We start from the raw sequence: 19,801 nt of genomic DNA on the forward strand, positions 1-19,801 counted from the left end.
TCAACATGCTTCGTACGAGTGTGGAACACTGGATTTGCAGCTAAATATGTGGCACCAAGATAGCGTAGCCAGCTTGCCCGAGTAGAGCCCAAGTTCACATAGCAAAGAGACTACCCAAGTGACCTCGGCTGCAACATCTGCCAGACCCTTGTACTCTGCTTCTGTTGAAGACCTCGCCACTGTGTGCTGCTTGCGAGAAACCCAAGAAACTAGGTTTTCCCCGAGGAAGACTACGTACCCACTGGTGGACTTTCGATCAACCGGACAACCTGCCCATTCAGAGTCAGAGAACGCATGCAGATCAGACGATGCTGACGGGCGGAGTTGAAGGCCGTAATCTTGAGTCCCCTTGATATACCGTAGGACCCGCTTTAGTAGACTCCAATGATCATCTGTGGGAGAATGCATGAACTGACATAACCTGTTAATAGATCAGGACGGGTGATAGTGAGGTACTGAAGAGCCCCGACAATCCGACGGTATTGTGTGGGATTCTCGAACGGATCGGTAGACGGAGTTGTCGGTTGTGTAACCGAGGCCGGTGTAGCCAAGGCCTTGCAATCCGTCATCCTAGAGTGAGTTTTTAGAATGTCTTGCATATACCGGCGTTGAGAGAAAAGAAAACTGTCGCCAATCGTGAGGGTCTCAATCCCTAAGAAGAAGCTCGGTGGACCCAGATTCTTAATCTTGAACGTCGTGGACAAACGATGCAGTAAGGTGGTAACCAAGCCTGGATCATTACCCATCATGATAATGTCGTCGACGTAGACCAACAGAAAGACCCGAGAATCACCAAAAGTGTAGTGAAAGAGAGAGACATCCGTTTTGGACGCCAAAAACCCAGTGGGAGTCAAGAAGTCATGCAACCGCTTGAACCAGGCACGTGGTGCTTGCTTTAGCCCGTACAGAGACCATTGCAAATGACAGACATGATTGAGCCGAGCCAAATCCTCGTAGCCGGGTGGCTGCTTCACATAGACGGTTTCAGCTAGATGCCCGTTTAGAAAGGTGTTGTGGACATCCAGTTGCCATAGTGTCCACCTGTTTGAAATAGCAAGAGAAAACAATATGTGAACAGTGGTCGGCTTGACCACGGGGCTAAAGGTGTCAAAAAAAATCTTCACCAGCAACTTGGTTGAACCCTTTGGCGACCAGCTGCGCCTTATAGCGTTCAACTGAACCATCGACTTTGCGCTTGGTGCGAAAAACCCATTTGCAGCCGATGATGTTCATATGCGGTGTAGCTGGGGTGAGTTCCCAGGTGTTGTTGTGTAACAGGGCATTGAACTCCTGGTCCATGGCATCCCGCCACTGTGGGTGCCCAACGGCCTGGGAGTAGCAGGTGGGATCAGCGGACGCAGTAAGAACATAGAACTCTTCATCTGTGCCACGTGTTTTGTGCCGAGTACGCATGGTATGTGGGACTTGGGGCTTGCCCCGGCCCCAGGGTGCCTTACGAGTCCCAGCAGGTGGACCCGATGTAACATGAGTATCCGTTGGAGCTGCTATGGCCAAAGGGCTTGGTTCCTGTGCCATAGGTAATTTCACAGCTAGTGGTGCAAACTGAGTAGCGACAACAATTAGCTCGGCCCACCAGGGCGCTATAGTAGGACTCTCAGTAGTCTGAACAGGAGACTGCAAAGCAAAAGGGAAAGTAGTTTCATCAAACCGAACATGACGGCATATAAAGATCTTTCCCGTGGTAGGGTCCATAAACCGATATCCCCTAAAAGAAACTGGGTAACCTAGGAAGACGCAGGGTGTTGACCGATACTCTATCTTGTGTCGGTTATAAAGCCGAAGATAAGGGTAACAGCGACATCCTAATACACGAAAAAAGGTATACGGAGTTTGTGTTTTATAGACACGATAATGAGGACTCTCATTGTTTATAGCGGAAGAAGGTAGGTAATTGATTAAATACGTAGCTGTTTCAAAAGAATAATCCCAATATATTTGTGGGGTTGAACTTTCAGCCAACAATGCCTAGCCGGTTTCGACGATGTGTCTATTCCGACGTTCGACACGCCCGTTTTGTTCGTGGGTATAGGCACACGATTGTCTCTGTGTAATGCCTAGATTTTCGAAGACTTTATGAAGACGGCGGTACTCACCCCCTAAATCAGACTGTATGGCTTTGATAGAACGTGAAAAACGTCATTCTACCATCACCCGGAACACATCAAATATTTTATATATATCTGATTTTAACCGTAATGGGTAAAACCAGCAATAACGCGAATGGTCATCTACAAAAAGCACGAAATAAAGAAAGCCAGTAGTAATTACAGGAGACGGACCCCAGATGTCCGTGTACAACAAATCTAAAATATTATCACTAGTGCTTGAAACCCTATCTAAAGGAAAACGAGCTGATTTCTCGAGTTGACACGCGGTACACAACTTTGACAAACTGGCTTTATTTGTAGTGACGGGACAGTGTTTTAAGGCACGTTGTAGAGCTTGATTATGGGGGTGGCCTAAACGTTGATGCCACACTTCGGAAGACGCACGAGCGGTAAGAAAGGCACATGGAGATTGCGGGACCAATAACTTGTATAGGCCGCCAGAAGTGAAACCCTTAAGAAGAACCGCCCGAGTGTTGCAATCCTTCACAAGAAACAAATTTTTGTGAAACTCAAAATAAACGTCATTTTCGTTAGTAAAACGATAGCCTGACAATAATGGTAAAGTTAAATTTGGAACATAGAGAATTTTAGACATTGACAAACTTTTAGACCCGGATGGGATAACCGTATGCCCCACACGTGAAACATCCAAACCTGTGCCATTTCCGATTTTAAGAACATCCCCGCCGGTGTAGGCCTCAGAGTGGCTTAACATTTGATTGTCTGGAGTCGCGTGAGACGTAGCCCCGGTATCCGGGTACCACACATCTGCTGCCACATGCGCCGCATTCTCGCTGGAAACCGCCATATTGGCGTGACCGGCTGGACGGTCATTGTACCGCATGTAGCAGACTAGCAGTACACGGCCGTGTGGACGTGTGATTTACAGATCTGACATCTTGGACCGCCACCACGGCCTTGCCAGCCTTGGCCCTGATTTCCCCTACCGCGATTCTATCAGCCACCATGTCCACCGGAGTTACGCCCAGACTGCGACTGGTCACCGCCGTGTCTGCCGCGGCCAACGAAGAACACCGCCGGAGAACTGCCGCCACCTGAGGAGTCCACAACGGCAAAATCATCCTCGTGGATGAATTCCTACGCCTGGAGGAAATCGGAGAGCTACGACAGAGAGACCGGTGCTCCAGAGGCGGTGAGGGAGTTGGCCATCGTACGAAACTCCGGTCTGAGCCCACGGAGAACGTACAGAATCTGCTTGTCCGGCGAGGGATAGGGCTTCCACGATCATCTGACAACGCCCAAGGTACTCGGTCGGAGATCCATGGCCTTGGCGCAGGGTCTCTAACTGTCCGAGCAGGCTTAAGCAACGAGCACGGGAGGAGGAAGCGAGCGTCGATGCGATCGAGTCCCAGACTTCTCGGGATGTCTGTCGGTCGATGGCAAGGTGCATCACCTCGTCGGATAACGACGAGATGATCGTGGATAGGATCGCCTAGTCCTGCTGGATCCACGCTTCATAAGTCGGATTCTCGGCAGTGGTGGTTGTCGTCGTGGTAGAGTCACCGGTTTGGGAGGAAACAACGACGATCGCCGGTGGACACGGAGTCTTCCCATCGATGTAGCCCAGCAAGCCCTGTCCGCGGAGGAACGGCACCAATTGGGTGCGCCAAAACAAGTAATTCCTCATCGTCAGCTTCGTAGAGACGAAGTGATGCGCTGCCGTGACGGAATTTGTGGTCGCCGGCGGTACGCCGAAGGTGGTGGTGATGGTGCGTTCAGAGGAATTGGTTGACATCGTATTTTGCGGGGAAGGTATAAACAAAGGATCTAACTTATCGCAACTGATACCAGATGAGATTACGATAATCTGAAAACTGAAACGATTACACAGTGAGAGAGTGAGAGTCCTATACAATACACTCATATTCTATAGGCTACATTTAGTTAGACTAAATCTCTACCACTAGTATAAACTATATAATATAAACTAACTACAAACATTATTATATTACTAACACTCCATTCGAGAGGAACATTTGACGGGTAAGTCCAAAGGCTCGAAAGCACCGGAAGCCCGAAGGACATCGTCGGGAAGAGCGGCACCCGTCGTAACCGGAGCCGGACTTAGTGGAGCGGCGACCTCCGTAGTACGAGGACCGGATGAGAAGAAGAAAGAGAACTGGGGATGGCTGAAGCCTCTGTGCGACGCGAAAAAGAAGGAGAAGACGAAGATATAGCAAAATGAAGGGAGGCACCAACCTGAAAAGTCCACCAGAAATATGAACGGAGGAAAATCCTTGAGGTACGCCGAGGGATGGAGTTGCCAAACAAGAAGATTTGAAGAGAAAGAGGGTTTTAGTGAAATAGGAAGGAAGGAAAAAGAGAGAGTTTTTGTAAAAAGGAGAAGGAAGCATTAGATAAAGATAGTGGGGGTGTGGTGATGGTTGATGTGAAGTGAGATGATGGTACCAAGGCATTTAATGCGCCCCGGAAGGCGGAACGACAACTGGGAAGAGGCGTTTAGGGTTTACCCAAATGGCGAAAAGTAGGGCGTAGGGTTTGGAATCTGAATGAGCCACGACGAGTGGCCTCGGGGCACTGTGACCCGGCCTACGAGGCGGTCAGCCCACCTAGATTTGAGGCCGGCACCATGTGTCTAACCGAGGAGGTCAACCCACTTATCTGTTTGCGCCGACCACTTAGCGTTGGACCTTGGGCGGTCAGCCCGCCTAGATTTTACGCCAACACCATGTGTCTAACCAAGGAGGTCAGCTCACTTATCTGTTTGGGCTGACCACTTAGCGTTGGACCTTGGGCGGTCAGCCCGCCTTGAGACCAACACCATGTGTCTAACCAAGGAGGTCAACTCACTTATCTGTTTGGACCGATCACTTAGCGTTCGGACCTTGGGCACTTGACCCATATAGTTATACGGATGAAAGATGGAAAAAAAAAGGAGGAAATCACAAACACATAAGAAGATGGTTATTTTATTTATCCTGGGGGGACAGCAGGTACACTGCCGTTAAACAAAAGCAAGAAATCACAAGGTAACACTTAGGAGTCGACCTTCTTCTTAGACGAAGGGCCGGATGGAGTAGGCATTGGAGGTAGAGGTCCCTCAAGTAGAAGTATAGGGGAAGGCGGAGCCGGAGTTGGAACGGTGTCCGGTACCTCAATCACATAAACCGGCGGCACCCCATCGTCAATCATTTAGAGAGGAGTCTCAAGGGCACTCGGAGACAACGCCACACCAAATAGAGAGGGGGGGGGTGGCAACCCATTCGGCCTACTCGCCTAAAGGAAGTTCCTCCATGAACGGCTCGACTTGTTGATCGACAGGGGAAACAGATATGACGTCTAACATGTCCGGTGTAAGTATGATGGGATCTGAAGGGGAGTCTCCTACCTCATGGCCCATGGGCCAACTTTCGCTGTCTCAGCATTTTAAGCCGAGACTTCTCCGCTAAATGCTTGGATGAGCGCCGGCCACCATCTCTTGTACTCATAATGATAGAACGGAGGGCGATCAAAGAGGAAAGAATGAAGGAAAGAGGTGCAGCTAGAAGATAAGACAAAGGCCCCATTTATAGGTTGAATGGATCAGATTTCGAGGAGAAAATCAGGGGAGCGAAAGTTGGGGCTTGCCATTCTAAGGCAGGCACGCGGAAGGGCATTGAGAAGGCAAATCAAGGCAAGAATCTTCATCAGTAAAAAGGGTTGCCATTAATCAAATCTTTGTGAGGAATATTCTCGCCTTGGGGGAAGACAATATCTCCTATAGATATGGAAAGGTATCGTGATTAAGTAAGTTGTCAAAATATGGGATCTTCTGGGATCAAACGAGTAATAAGTAGAAAACCCTCAAGGAGTCGTCGTATGTGGTCAGCCGCACCTTAAGAGAGGGAGACGACACACGATATACTGTACCCGTGCAAAGCATAAAGGCGCATCCACCCAAGGAAAAGACATTCGAAAAGCGATAGTAAAAAGATAACGGCAAAGCAGAAAACGGGATAAAATTTTATTCAAAATAGAAAGGGCTTTATAAACATGACAACACTCGGGAAAAGCTTTATTTAAAAAACCCTAAGTGCTTTTTCCAAAGTCAGACATGCACCAACAATTCGCACTCTCACTTTTCTAGGGAAGAAAGATCGTCCAGAAATGACAGATCATTTGGAGACTTCGAGTCGGTAGGGGAAGGGCAGACCGACTCCCAGAATGCCGGCATCATCGGCGGTGCCACACTTGGCTCAGCTCCGATGTAGGTCTCCAGAAAGCGAGCGTAGTGAGCATCAGGCATGCGCTCGGTTGCAGTTTCAGCCGAGTTGTATAGGGGAATGGTGAAGGTCATCTCGAACGACATCTACTCGGGCACAGCCACCTCCACTTACGTTCCATCCTTCGTGGTGACCTTCATGGTAGTCGAACGAGGCAAGCTTGTTCCGGGAGGAGGTGCATCCCCAGCCATGCGAGAACCCGAATAAGAGGGATCTGTGAAGCGCTTGCGGGAGGCTACTCTTTTAGCCTTCTTCTCTTTCTTCTTGTTAAGTTTTGCTCGCTTCGCGGGAGGGGTCGGAGAACTCGTCGCGGAGTCGAAGTCGATCTTCTTAGCGCTTAGGCTTGAGCGACCTATGGTTAGTAGAAAAACAGGAATGGGGAGTGATGGAAGAAGGCAGAGCGCTTGTCCAATATATAAGTAGAGGAAATGAGAGAAATTGAATGCAGGCAATCAGGAGGAGATCACTGCAAATCGAAACAGTTGGGAAAAAGGGTATTCAGGCCATCAAATTCGGGTACTTTCCAGCACTAGCGCGAGTGGGCTCAGTGCTGGAAAGTGAGGGACTAGTTGATGGGATATGAACCCAACGGGCTTGATGCCCAAAGAAAGAAGAAAGAATGGGCTTGCTGCAATAGGCCCAAAGGGATAAAAGAGATCTACGCTATGGGCTTTCAAAGAGGGCCCTGAAGAAAGCTTGGATGAGTGGGGGCCGAGTCCAAGGACTCGGCACCAGCAGGAGTTGGCACTGATAGGAGTCAGCCTAGCTACTGACCGTTGCTGCTTAACGAGCCTGTCGTTAATACGGGTCAATCCCGCCGTTGGGAGGATCGCGTAATGGCAACCCAACGGCTCTTAGCTCCTTATTTCTCATTATTGTGCATTTAAAACCTGTATTTAATCGGTAAGGGATAGTCAGCTATAAAAGGGACCCCTCCCCGAGTGTAATGGGCAGCATAGCTCAGATACGCAAAGAAAACATCCAGAAACTATAGCCAAGAATAGTCTAATTTGCTAGTTATCTTCCTGCTTTTCAAGAGATTCTTTCATAAGCCTATCTTACGGTGAATCCACCAACCAACGGTTGTGTTGGACCTCCTTGTGCCCCAAAAACCCTAAAACCAACATAACTAATAAAATTATTTTTCTTATTTAATTTATTAATAATGAATAATTTTTATTTTTATTTGAATAAAGGCATTGTAGACACATAATTCTAAATTAAAGAAATGCATATCTATTATTTTTTGTTGTAGCTACTAAAGTATTATCTACAATTTTAATAAGAGCCAATTATGTTAGGCCCTTATCTGGAACAAAAAAATGTCGGTATAATTGTTTCTTAAAATGAATGGTTAATGTTTTTATTTTTTTTTTTGAGAAAAATGGTTAATATTATTTTAATTTTAATATTTTTTAATGATTTTCCTTATTTACACTCTATTATATTATTTTCTTCCCTTAAATAACTTAAATTCCGTTAGTATAAAATTTAGTAACGGAATATTCCGTTTAACTATTTATTATTTGTAACTTACTCATTAATTTCTATAAGAAAGGTCTTAGGTTCGAGCCCCATCTCAATTAGAGTTGGGATAATTGTTAAACATATACTACGAATATGTTAAAATGTATTAATATATATATATATATATATATATATATATATATATATATATATATATATATATATATATATATATATATGTAGAGAGAGAGAGAGAGAGAGAGAGAGAGAGAGAGAGAGAGAGAGAGAGAGGCGGGTTCAGGTGCGGCAGTGTCTTACGGTGCGGTTATTTCTTACGGTGCGGCAACACCAATAGTTCACCAAATATGCACCATCAACGTTAGGAAATACACCACACAAAACAGAGTAAACAGAGCCCTGCATCACCAAACACACACCATTAGGTGTGAGTAAAAACACCATACACTGTTCGGAAATACACCATTGGGGGTGGTGAGTTATATGGTGTGTTTTTTTGAGTCTGTGGTGTATTTTGTGATGTTTTATTACATTTCATTGGGGTGTGTTTTTATTACACTGTTGGTGCATATTGTTAACACTGTTGGTGTATTCTGGAATTTGACCGCACCGCCGCACCGTAAGACCCCGCCGCATATGAGCGCTCTTCTATATATATATATATATATATATATATATATATATATATATATATATATATATATATATATATATATATATATATATATATATATATATATAATTTAATATAAATTTTTGTAAAATAATTAGTCTGACTAAATACATAGTATTTAAAGATTATAAATGAGGAACTTTAAAAATGATTTGATTTTTATGCATTTAAAAAAAATTAGGTTAAGTTTTTTTTTTCGTTTAATTAATCTTATTTTGATTATTTAAAACAAAACTTAATATTTTAATTATACTTTTACATTATTGGAATGATTCAAGTCGTTATGGTATTAATATTTTTTAAAGTGGCCACATAACTTATGTAGATCATGGTCTACACTATAATGATTGATTAAAGTGGCCACCAGCCGATGATTGGTTGGTTTTGGGCTTCACTACCACCCTATTCCCTCTTTGTTTCTTTGACCCAACCATAATAGAGAAATATTCCAAAGAAAAATGCTCTAATCATTAAATACAAAATGCAAAGTATTATTCGTGATTTAGACATTTAGTATAATTGGAAACTGAAAAACTGATTGAACGTAACTTTTGAGTTGTGATATATTTTTTTTTTTATGTAAATCACAATGTGGTCCGGGTCTTTCTCTATCTGTTTAACAGTTCAGGTCCATCCGGTTGGTTCACTACGAGCTGAGGCACACGAGCTGGCAGAAAGGGAATCGTTACTTGTGGCCTTGTGCCTGAGATTTGTACTTAATGTGCGTGGGTGTGTAATGTTAATGTGCGTGAGTTTTGTACTTAAGGTGTGTTAGTCTTGTGCCTAAGATGCGTGAGTTGTGTGCTTAATGTGCGTGAGTGTGTTCTTCATCCACTGTTGTGAAAATTATGCGCATCTACTGCTACATTTTCTTCTTGTTTTTTGTTTCGAAGTGGTGGAGGAATGGGTTTTGTCTTGTTTTTAACATAAAATCAAAACAGTCATATATGCGTTTACAAATATCCATCCATTCACTCAGAAAAGCTCCACCCACCTTCTCTTTCTGTTCTGCTTCCTTCTGAGCTTGTAATTCTGAACTCAAGTCACGCACATTAAGCACAAACTTCACACACATTAAGCATAATACTCAGGCACATTAAATACAAAACTCACGCACATTAACATTACACACTCACACACATTAAGCACGCGACTCACGCACATTAATCTACCGCACAACCGCACGGGAAGTCACAAATGCACCTGATCACTTCCATATATATATATATATATATATATATATATATATATATATATATATATATATATATATATATATGAACAGATACTACATTCTAATAGAGTCAGTAGCATTCAAAAAAAAAAAAATGAGCCGAGTTAACTCGGCTGAATTCAGTCTGAGCCTACTGAGTTAACTCGGCTAACTCGATCGAAACGGACGAGTTAACTCGGCCGAGTTAGGCGCTAGGCGAGCGCCGCCTAAGAGGAAAATCACCACAGTTTAGGGGTGCCTAGTGCCTAGGCGGACACCTAAACCGATTTTAGCAACCGTGTAAAAAATACTAAATCTCTTATAATCAATTATATAGGAAGAAGCATCTTTAAGTCGATACCATATTCAGACGAGAGAGAATTTTGAACATCGTAACCTCTATTATAGTCAATTTTCTTAATCAAAACGAGTATATGATTTTTAACATATCAAATCTTAATTAATACAAAGGGGCGTAAAGCAGTGACGTACACACTCATCAAGTCAGCGAGCACGCAGGTGGAACTGGAATTGCCAAATCATAACTGGTGTAAGGAATATCTGTATACACAAACTTTGAAACAATCAACCGTGTGGACTTTGGGGAAAATATTTTTAACTTTTTCAAGATAATATTGGAAGTTGAAAATTCTATAGTTCAAAAATTTCCAAACACCGAAGATGGTCCACCCCTTCTAGGAACTTAGGAAGCAAACATTCTCCTCCCATTTTGTTTGCAGTGTACGTGTTGGCGGTGTTGCATGTATAATATAAAGTTAGTTTCATTTTCAGCCTTTAATTAATGTGATAAATTTATATTTCATTTAAACTGTTTAGAGTCATCTTGTAACTATGGTAAGTCAAACATGCTTAACTATAAAGTTCTTTATTATTATTCCAAAAAGGCTGAACCCCAACCCTAAGGGCCTCCCACACCCCGGCCCGACAGAGCATTTGGGAGGATGTAAATCATGGTGACTCAACTGAACATGAACCTCAGAGGCTAGACCGGTGCTCACTACGCACAAGGAACCCCCCTCACTTTGAGAAGTTGCTCCCAGCCACTGGTGAGACTCGATCCCCGGTCATAAAGTTCTTTATTCTTTGACTATCTGGTTGTCATATCCTACTCAAAACGAATCGGTTATATGTAAATGAACATTAATCATTTAACCACATCCCTCCATAGTATACCACATCACCACGTCTCGAATCGAGCATGTGCTGAACTCTCAATTGGTAATAAGTAGGTGAACATTAACCATTTAACCGCATCTCGAATCGAGCATGGGCTGAACTCGGCCCGACCAGGCCGACATCGCCCAACAATCCCAGACTCAGTCCACTGCATTATGCTTACTTCCCAATGGATCACCCATTTTGTGGCGGTTGTAAATCAAGCTCGTTTAACCACAGAGTTCTTGGATTATCTGATTGTCATATTCTATTTAAAATCAATTGATGATAAAAGGGTGGGCATTAACCATTTAACCACATCCCTCCATGAAAAGTCATTGTGCCGCATCTTGAATCGAACAGAAGCTGAACTCGGCCTTACGCCCAACAATTATTATTATTATTATTATTATTATTATTATTATTATTTTACATAATGTGAACTCATCGTCAAGTAGGGGCCGGGCCGGGTATTCAATTACCCAAAATAATAATTCAGTTAACTATTACCTATTGATTGACTATATATATCTACCAATAAAATCACATTTCTACAACATTCTCACATTTTTTTAAAATACATTCTCACATTTATTACCTATTGATTGACTATATATATCTACCAATAAAATCACATTTCTACAACATTCTCACATTTTTTTAAAATACATTCTCACATTTATTTACTTACATGTTTATCTATTATTATGGAGTAAATACCAATTTTGATCCTACGAGTATTAGCAAAATGACAGTTTTAGTCCACATGTTTAATTCATGCCAATTTTCATCCACGACTATTACTTTAGTACCAATTTTCATCCACAACTATTGTTTTAGTGCCAAAATTTATCACGCCGGTCACACATTTGTTTAAGACATGTCGAAATATGAAATTATTAAGGGTATTTTCGTCTTTTTAAAATTAAGATATCAATTTGAGCATGAATAAAAAGATTTAAGCCCTAAGATCTATCTCGATTCATAGTTTTTCTCCTGAAATTAAAGTAGGATGAGGAGGAGAACTGCCAATTGAGATTGATCTTAGGGCTTACATCTCTTTATTCATGCTCAAATTAGAGTCTTAAGTTGAAAATGATGAAAATGCCCTTAAAATTTTTAGATTTCGACATGTCTTAGATTGAGGGGTGACCGGCGTGATGAATTTCGATACTAAAATAATGGTCGTGGATGAAAATTGGTACTAAAACAATAGTCGTGGATAAAAATTGGTAAAAATTAAACATGTGGACCAAAACCGTCATTTTGCTAATACTTGTGGGACCGAAATTGGTATTTGCTCTATTATTATGACTACATTCATTATCTTTTTTTTTTAAATTTATTTATTACCATCTTTTATTATTTTTACCCATTACTTATATAAACATAATTTATTTGCTTATGCATAAAGATAGAAATTATTCACATTATCATATATAATGAAAACTCAAAATCCAAACTGATTTTTAGATTTTGGTGAAGTCAATAGATTGTTGGCTCAAATATTTTTTGTTATGTTATATTCTAAGTTTGATCTAGATTCTGGATATCGGATATTAAAATATTAAATATATTAGACTTTAAAATAAAAATTATATACATGTTTCACTCCAACAAACATATCCAAAAATATTTTAAATATTATGTAAAAATAATATTTATATTATCTAAACTAAATTTAAGGTGAACTCAATAGGTTATTGGTTCATATATTTTTTGTTATGTTACTCTGTATATCTTAATGTAAATTTGGTTCGGATATCGAATATTAAAATCTTACATATATTAGACTGAAAAGCAAAAATTATATTTATTATATTTAAGCAATGCACATCTAAAAATAATTTTAAATATAAGGTCTAAAAAATCAATCAAAATTAGACTTATGTTAATTTTATGATGTTAATCTAAAAAAAAAAAATGGAAGTAAAAGGATGTTAGTTTTTAAAATTTTGAAAACCAACGACCAAACTTAGTCTATGTTTGAAAGTTAGTTTAGCCAATTTTTAAAAGCATATGGACTTAATTTAATCAAATCAATAATTAATGTAAAATTGTGGTTATAATATTGTGTGATTAAAGAGTGAAATTAATATAACAAAAACGCATATCTAGCAAGTAGTACGTAGTTGTTCTGAGTTAATTAACTGGCCAGGCTAAATGAAGACCACTTCAGAAAAGCAACATACCATTCAATAACTTCTGAAAAGCAACTTGAACTAGTATAACTAAAATTAAAAACTTATATGTATACAATAATATTTTTAAAATACATACATATATAGTTAATCTTTCAATGAGATCAAATAAAGGGTTTTTTTTTTTTTTTGATTAGTTGTAGCTCACGGTATACAGATAATAGTGCGGTATGTTTAATAATAATAATAATAATAATAATAATAATAATAATAATAATAATAATAATAAATCCCCATTGTTTTACCTTTTCTTTTAACACTAGTTTTTTATGCGCATTGCGCGATTAGGATAATGCTCAATATTTTTTTTTTAAAAATATAATTACTTTAAAATATATCAATACAAAATTATATTGGAATTGTTCATGTATAGATAATTGAATGTTAAATTTGCGTATTTAAATAGGCAATTCTAAGTTTACAAATGCAAGATAATATAGTCAAGATTGATTATAATTGTCAATAAAATAATGAGTAAAAGACATTTTTAGTCCTAAATTTATAGTGGCTTGGACAATTTTAGTCATTTATAAAAAAATTTGCCATTTTATGGACAGAGTTATTGTGGCGAGGACATTTTTGGTCCTCCGTCTATATTTCTGTTAGATAACAGTCTGAGAGAGGGGTAATCACGTCAATTTAGGCTATCTCCTTCTATCTATTATATCTATGTGTGTTTTGTTTTCTTCTCGGTCATAATTCGAAGGAGTCGGAGAGTCCAAGTTGCAGTTGTACGAAGAAATTGCCCGAGAATCGAAGCCGCCAAACAGGTTACTAATCAAATAGATAGAAGGAGAATCGAAGCCGCCAAACACACATAGATATAATAGATAGAAGGAGATAGCCTAAATTGACGTAATTGCCCCTCTCTCATACGGTTATCTAACAGAAATATAGACGGAGGACCAAAAATGTCCTCGCCACAATAACTCTGTCCATAAAATGACAAATTTTTTTATAAAGGACTAAAATTGTCCAAGCCACTATAAGTCTAAGACCAAAAATGTCTTTTACTCTAAAATAATTGTATAGGTATGGTTGAAACCAAATACGGGACATAAGTTAAGGGAGAGCAAATAAAAATTAGGGCATAAAATATTAAATATATACTAATACTGAATAGCTAACTGCTGATTGCCAAACAAGACATTGCAAGATAGTTTCACACTTCAATTTGTTGTGTGATTTGAATACTCTTTTTGTCAATAAATCCCCCAAGTAGTTAATATGATTGGCTTAATTATATTTTTTTTATTTTTTATTTGAGAAAATTTTAATTTTGGTCATATGACTATAAGGGCTTTGTTAATTTCAGCACCTAACTTTCAAAAGCGTCAATTTAGTACTTTGACTATGCAATTTTTATCAACTTTGGTCACTCCGGTTAAATTGGCGGCCAAATTTCGCCGAAAAATTTTAAGAATTAAAATAATGAGGGTATTTTAGTCATTTCACATTTCTTCCTTCTTCTCTGACGAATTTATCATTTTCGGCGAATCCGTCGCAGCAGCACACCTCAAAATACCCTCATTATTTTAACTGGAAACTGCGCTCAAAGATGGGATTTTGGGCGGCGGCGGTGGAGTGGTTGTCGTCGGGAAGAAGCTTAGTCGGGAAAAATGATTGAAGAGATGTGAAATTACTAAAATACCCTCATTATTTTAACTGTTAAAATTTTTCGGCGAAATTTGACGGGTAATTTGACCGGAGTGACCAAAATTGATAAAAATTGCATGGTCAAGGTACTAAATTAACACTTTTAAAAGTCGGGTGATGAAATTAACAAAGCCCATATAGTCATATGACCAAAATTGAAATTTTCTCGTTTCTATTTTTAAAAACAATTATTATTATTATTATTATTATTATTATTATTATTATTATTAAATATATGTATACCCTTAGGTCATTTTACATGTTAATCTAAACAGTTAATTTTTTTAAATATCTTTTTTACCAACCCTTAATTACTTCAAGAAAACCTTAAAAATTAAATCAGTGCCCATGCATTTCAACCATATCATCATTAACCCAAATCAACCTCTGCATCCTCAGTCCTCACACTCTTTATCTTCACTTTGCCTTTTGGCTTTTGAGGTGATGAAACTGATAGTTTTGACTCATTGACAGTTAAATAGTGCAAAAGATTTACAGCCTAGCATCCTTTTTCTAAATATTCAATAGTCTATGTTTTCTAAATTGCAAAATTGGTTTATTATGGAGAAAAACACTTCAAATAATAATAATAATAATAATAATAATAATAATAATAATAATAATAATAATAATAATAATAATCTTAACTATAATATAGCTATATGGTTTGGTGAGCAATTATTGTTACAATTATTTTTTAAAATGGTGATGATGATTAATAGTCATTTATATTTATAAATAATTGTTTGGTCTTTAAAGGTCAATTGTATGTTGCTACATCTAAAGTTAGAAATCTCAAAGGTCTAAAAATATTGATCCGTGGTGACTTTAAAATTGTAATTCAATTACTATTGTAGTTTACTAAGTTCTTAAAAATTTATAATATTAAATACTATGTACTAAATTTTTAATATAGTTTAAGATTTGTAGTAATCACCCACCTTAAATATTATTTTAATTGTAAATATATTTATGTTCATAATTTTATCATAGGAATTTACACATAATAATTATTAAATAACAAAAATTTTATATATGAATAAACCTCATATAGGGTATATTTTTATAACATATTTTTCGTGCATCGCACGGGACAAATACTAGTGATAATAATAATAATAATAATAATAATAATAATAATAATAATAATAATAATAATAATAATAATAATAATAATAATAATAATAATAATAATAATAATAATAATAATAATAATAATCTATCTATATAAAAACAAAATCCTGAACTTTTAATTTCCGCCCAATTCCTAAAAATCTCTCTTCCTAATAAAATTTATTGATTTCTACTATCTCATTCTTTGAACGTTTAACTTCCCGTCCAGTTCCTAAAAAATCTCTCTTCCTAATAAAATATATTGATTTCTACTCTCCCATTCGTACAATAATTCTGGGTTAAAATTCTTATATAATATTATAAAATAGTGTAATACAATTCATACTGTAATCTATACATCTATACTATATATATAAACAAAATCCTGAACTTTTTAACTTCCCGCCCAATTCTTAAAAAATCTCTCTTCGTAATAAAATATAATGATTTCTACTTTCCCATTTGTACAATAATTCTGGGTTAAAATTCTATTATAATATGATAAAATAGTGTAATACAATTCTTGTTGTAATCTATACATCTATACTATATATAAAAATAAAATCCTGAACTTTATACTTCCCATCCAATTCCTAAAAAATCTCTCTTCCTAATAAAATATATTGATTTCTACTTTTGCATTCGTACAATAATTCTGGGTTAAAATTCTATTCTAATATTATAAAATAGTGTAATACAATTCCTATTGTTATGTATACTATCTCTAAAAACAAAATCCAGAACTTTTAAATTCGCGCCCAATTCCTAAAAAATCTCTCTTCTTAATAAAATATATTAATTTCTACTTTCCCATTCGTACAATAATTCTGGGTTAAAATTCTATTATAATATTATAAAATAGTGTAATACAATTCCTATCGTAATCTATCTATACTATATATAAAAACAAAATCGTGAACTTTTAACTTCCCACCCATTTCCTAAAAAATCTCTCTTCCGAATAGAATATATTGATTTCTACTTTCCCATTCGTACAATAATTCTGGGTTAAAATTCTATTCTAATATTATAAAATAGTGTAATACAATTCCTATTGTAATCTATACATCTATACTCTATACTATATATAAAAATAAAATCCTGAACTTTTAACTTCCCACCCAATTCCTAAAAAATCTCTCTTCCTAATAAAATATATTGATTTCTACTTTCTCATTCGTACAATAATTCTGGGTTAAAATTCTATTTTAATATTATAAAATAGTGTAATACAATTCCTATTGTAATCTATACTATCTCTAAAAACAAAATCCTGAACTTTTAACTTCCCGCCCAATTTCTAAAAATCTCTCTTCCTAAAAAAATATATTGATTTCTACTTTCCCATTCGTACAATAATTCTGGGTTAAAATTCTATTCTCATATTATAAAATAGTGTAATACAATTCCTATTGTAATCTATACTATCTTTAAAAACAAAATCCTGAACTTTTAATTTCACGCCCAATTCCTAAAAAATTTCTATTCCTAATAAATTATATTGATTTCTACTTTCCCATTCGTACAATAATTCTGGGTTAAAATTCTATTCAAATGTTATAAAATGGTGTAATACAATTCGTATTGTAATATAAACTATATATAAAAACAAAATTCTGAACATTTAACTTCCCGCCCAATTCCTAAAAAATCTCTCTTCCTAATAAAATATATTGATTTCTACTTTCGCATTCGTATAATAATTCTGGGTTAAAATTCTATTATAATATTATAAAATAGTATAATACAATTCTTATTGTAATCTATACATCTATACTTCTATACTATATATAAAAATAAAATCCTGAACTTTTAACTTCCCGCCCAATTCCTAAAAAATTTCTCTTCCTAATAAAATATAGTGATTTCTACTTTCCCATTCGTACAATAATTCTAGGTTAAAATTCTATTCTAATATTATAAAATAATTTAATACAATTCCTATTGTAATCTATACTATCTCTAAAAGCAAGACCCTAAACTTTTAACTTTCCGCCCAATTCCTAAAAAATCTCTATTCCAAATAAAATATATTGATTTCTAATTTCCCATTCGTACAATAATTCTGGGTTAAAATTCTATTATAATATTATAAAATAGTGTAATGCAATTCCTATTGTAATCTATCTATACTATATATAAAAACAAAATCGTGAACTTTTAAGTTTCCACCCAATTCCTAAAAAATCTCTCTTCCTAATAGAATATATTGATTTTTACTTTCCCATTCGAACAATAATTCTGGGTTAAAATTCTATTCTAATATTATAAAATAGTGTAATACAATTCCTATTGTAATTTATACTATATAATAGTGTTGCAAAAATTGGGCCTAGGCACCGATTAATCGGCGCCTAGGCGCTAGGCGGTCGGCCACCTAGGCGCCTGCCTAGGCACTTTAGGCGCCGATTAATCGCTATAGGCGGTCCCCAGGGGTCTAGAGGGCGCCTAACGATTTTTTCAACTTTGCTATATATAAAAATAAAATCCTGAATTTTTAACTTTCCGTCTAATTCCTAAAAAATCTCTCTTCAAAATATTATTATTGTAACTCACGAAATACAATACAATAATAATTAATTATGATTATATTATTATTGTGCCTCACGACCATTATATACCAACAGAACTTGAAAAGAAACTGATAATAATAATAATAATAATAATAATAATAATAATAATAATAATAATAATAATAATAATAATAATAATAATAATAATAATAATAATAATATAAGTGGTAATAATAATATCTAAAAGTAATTAAGTGTTAATAATAATAGTAAGAATATTAACGTAAGAATTATAACATAAAATAAATCGTAATAATTAATAACTATAGTCGATGATTAAATTTGAAATTGTCAGGAAAGATAACGACATCTGGTGAAATTAACTCTTAAATAATTATATATCGATTTAAATTTTTTTAATATATTACAACAATTTCATTCCATGCATCGCACAGGTGAAAATACTAGTATTAATAATAATAGAGCATTAAACGTTTTATAGTTAAAATTTACGTACATTTCCATCTATCACTTTAGGGATTAATTCTGTCATGACAACTCGAACCACAATCTGATAAGACTTAATTATTGAGCATCGAATTGATTATTTGCTTATGATTCTTCCAAAATGGCAATTTTTTTTTGTTAAAAAAAGGGAAAATAACACTTTTTTTTTTCCCAACAGTTTTATATTTATAGCACTTTTTCTCCTTGAGTTATTCAAGTGACAGTTTTTTCCTTCTAAAATGTTAAATGGACATATTTACCCTTAAAATAAATATATTTATTTGTCTTCTCCAACAAATTATGACCACGATTTGGTTCAAACCAAACAGACACTTTAGCAATCAAACCGAAATATTCCGATTACAATTTAGAATCAAAACCCGATATTTAGAGTTTATTAAAATTACGAACCGGAACGGTTGGTTCATGTTCCGAACTGAAAAAAATAAAATACATTTATTGTTGAATTTAGACTATTTTAAAAATAAAAATAAAAATTTTAAAATAAAGTTTGAACCAGTAGTTCAAACTGGATCCGGAACCGTGAACCGACGGTTCAAAATCAAAACCAAATTGTGGTCATATATACTTATACTAGTTTTTTATGCGCATTGCGATTGGGATAATGCCCAATGTTGTTGTTGTTTTTTTTTTAAATAAGTACTTTAAAGTATATCAATGCAAGATTATATTGGAATTGTTCATGTATAGATAGTTGAATGTTGAATTTGTGTATTTAAATAGGTAATTCTAAGTTTATAAATGCAAGATAATATAGTCAAGATTGATTATAATTGTCAATAAAATAATTGTATAGGTATGGTTGAAACCAAATACGAGACATAAGGTAAAGCAAATAAAAATTAGGACATAAAATATTAAATATATACT

General features: G+C 36.3%; 1 protein-coding gene across 1 annotated transcript; it reads right to left on the reverse strand.

Moving 5' to 3' along the window:
- On the reverse strand, positions 1-2,937 carry LOC109157475. Its single transcript, XM_019305378.1, has 4 exons — positions 2,755-2,937; positions 1,142-1,635; positions 604-1,041; positions 1-421 (listed from the first exon to the last, which is right to left on the reverse strand). Exons 1-4 carry the CDS (start codon positions 2,935-2,937, stop codon positions 1-3), a joined length of 1,536 nt encoding a protein of 511 aa, XP_019160923.1.
- Positions 2,938-19,801: the final 16,864 nt, after the last annotated feature.

Source organism: Ipomoea nil, unplaced genomic scaffold, assembly GCF_001879475.1.
Source record: "Ipomoea nil cultivar Tokyo-kokei standard unplaced genomic scaffold, Asagao_1.1 scaffold0298, whole genome shotgun sequence".
Classification (NCBI taxonomy): domain Eukaryota; kingdom Viridiplantae; phylum Streptophyta; class Magnoliopsida; order Solanales; family Convolvulaceae; genus Ipomoea; species Ipomoea nil.

Excerpts from the sequence above, each read along its gene's own strand:
- LOC109157475 (XM_019305378.1), bottom strand. The coding sequence starts at position 2,937 with ATGGCGGTTTCCAGCGAGAATGCGGCGCATGTGGCAGCAGATGTGTGG. Across the intron at positions 1,636-2,754 it reads TTTCACGTGTGGGGCATACG|TCTCCTGTTCAGACTACTGA; the intron begins GTTATCCCATCC and ends TTTGCTTTGCAG. Across the intron at positions 1,042-1,141 it reads GCGCAGCTGGTCGCCAAAGG|GTGGACACTATGGCAACTGG; the intron begins GTTCAACCAAGT and ends TATTTCAAACAG.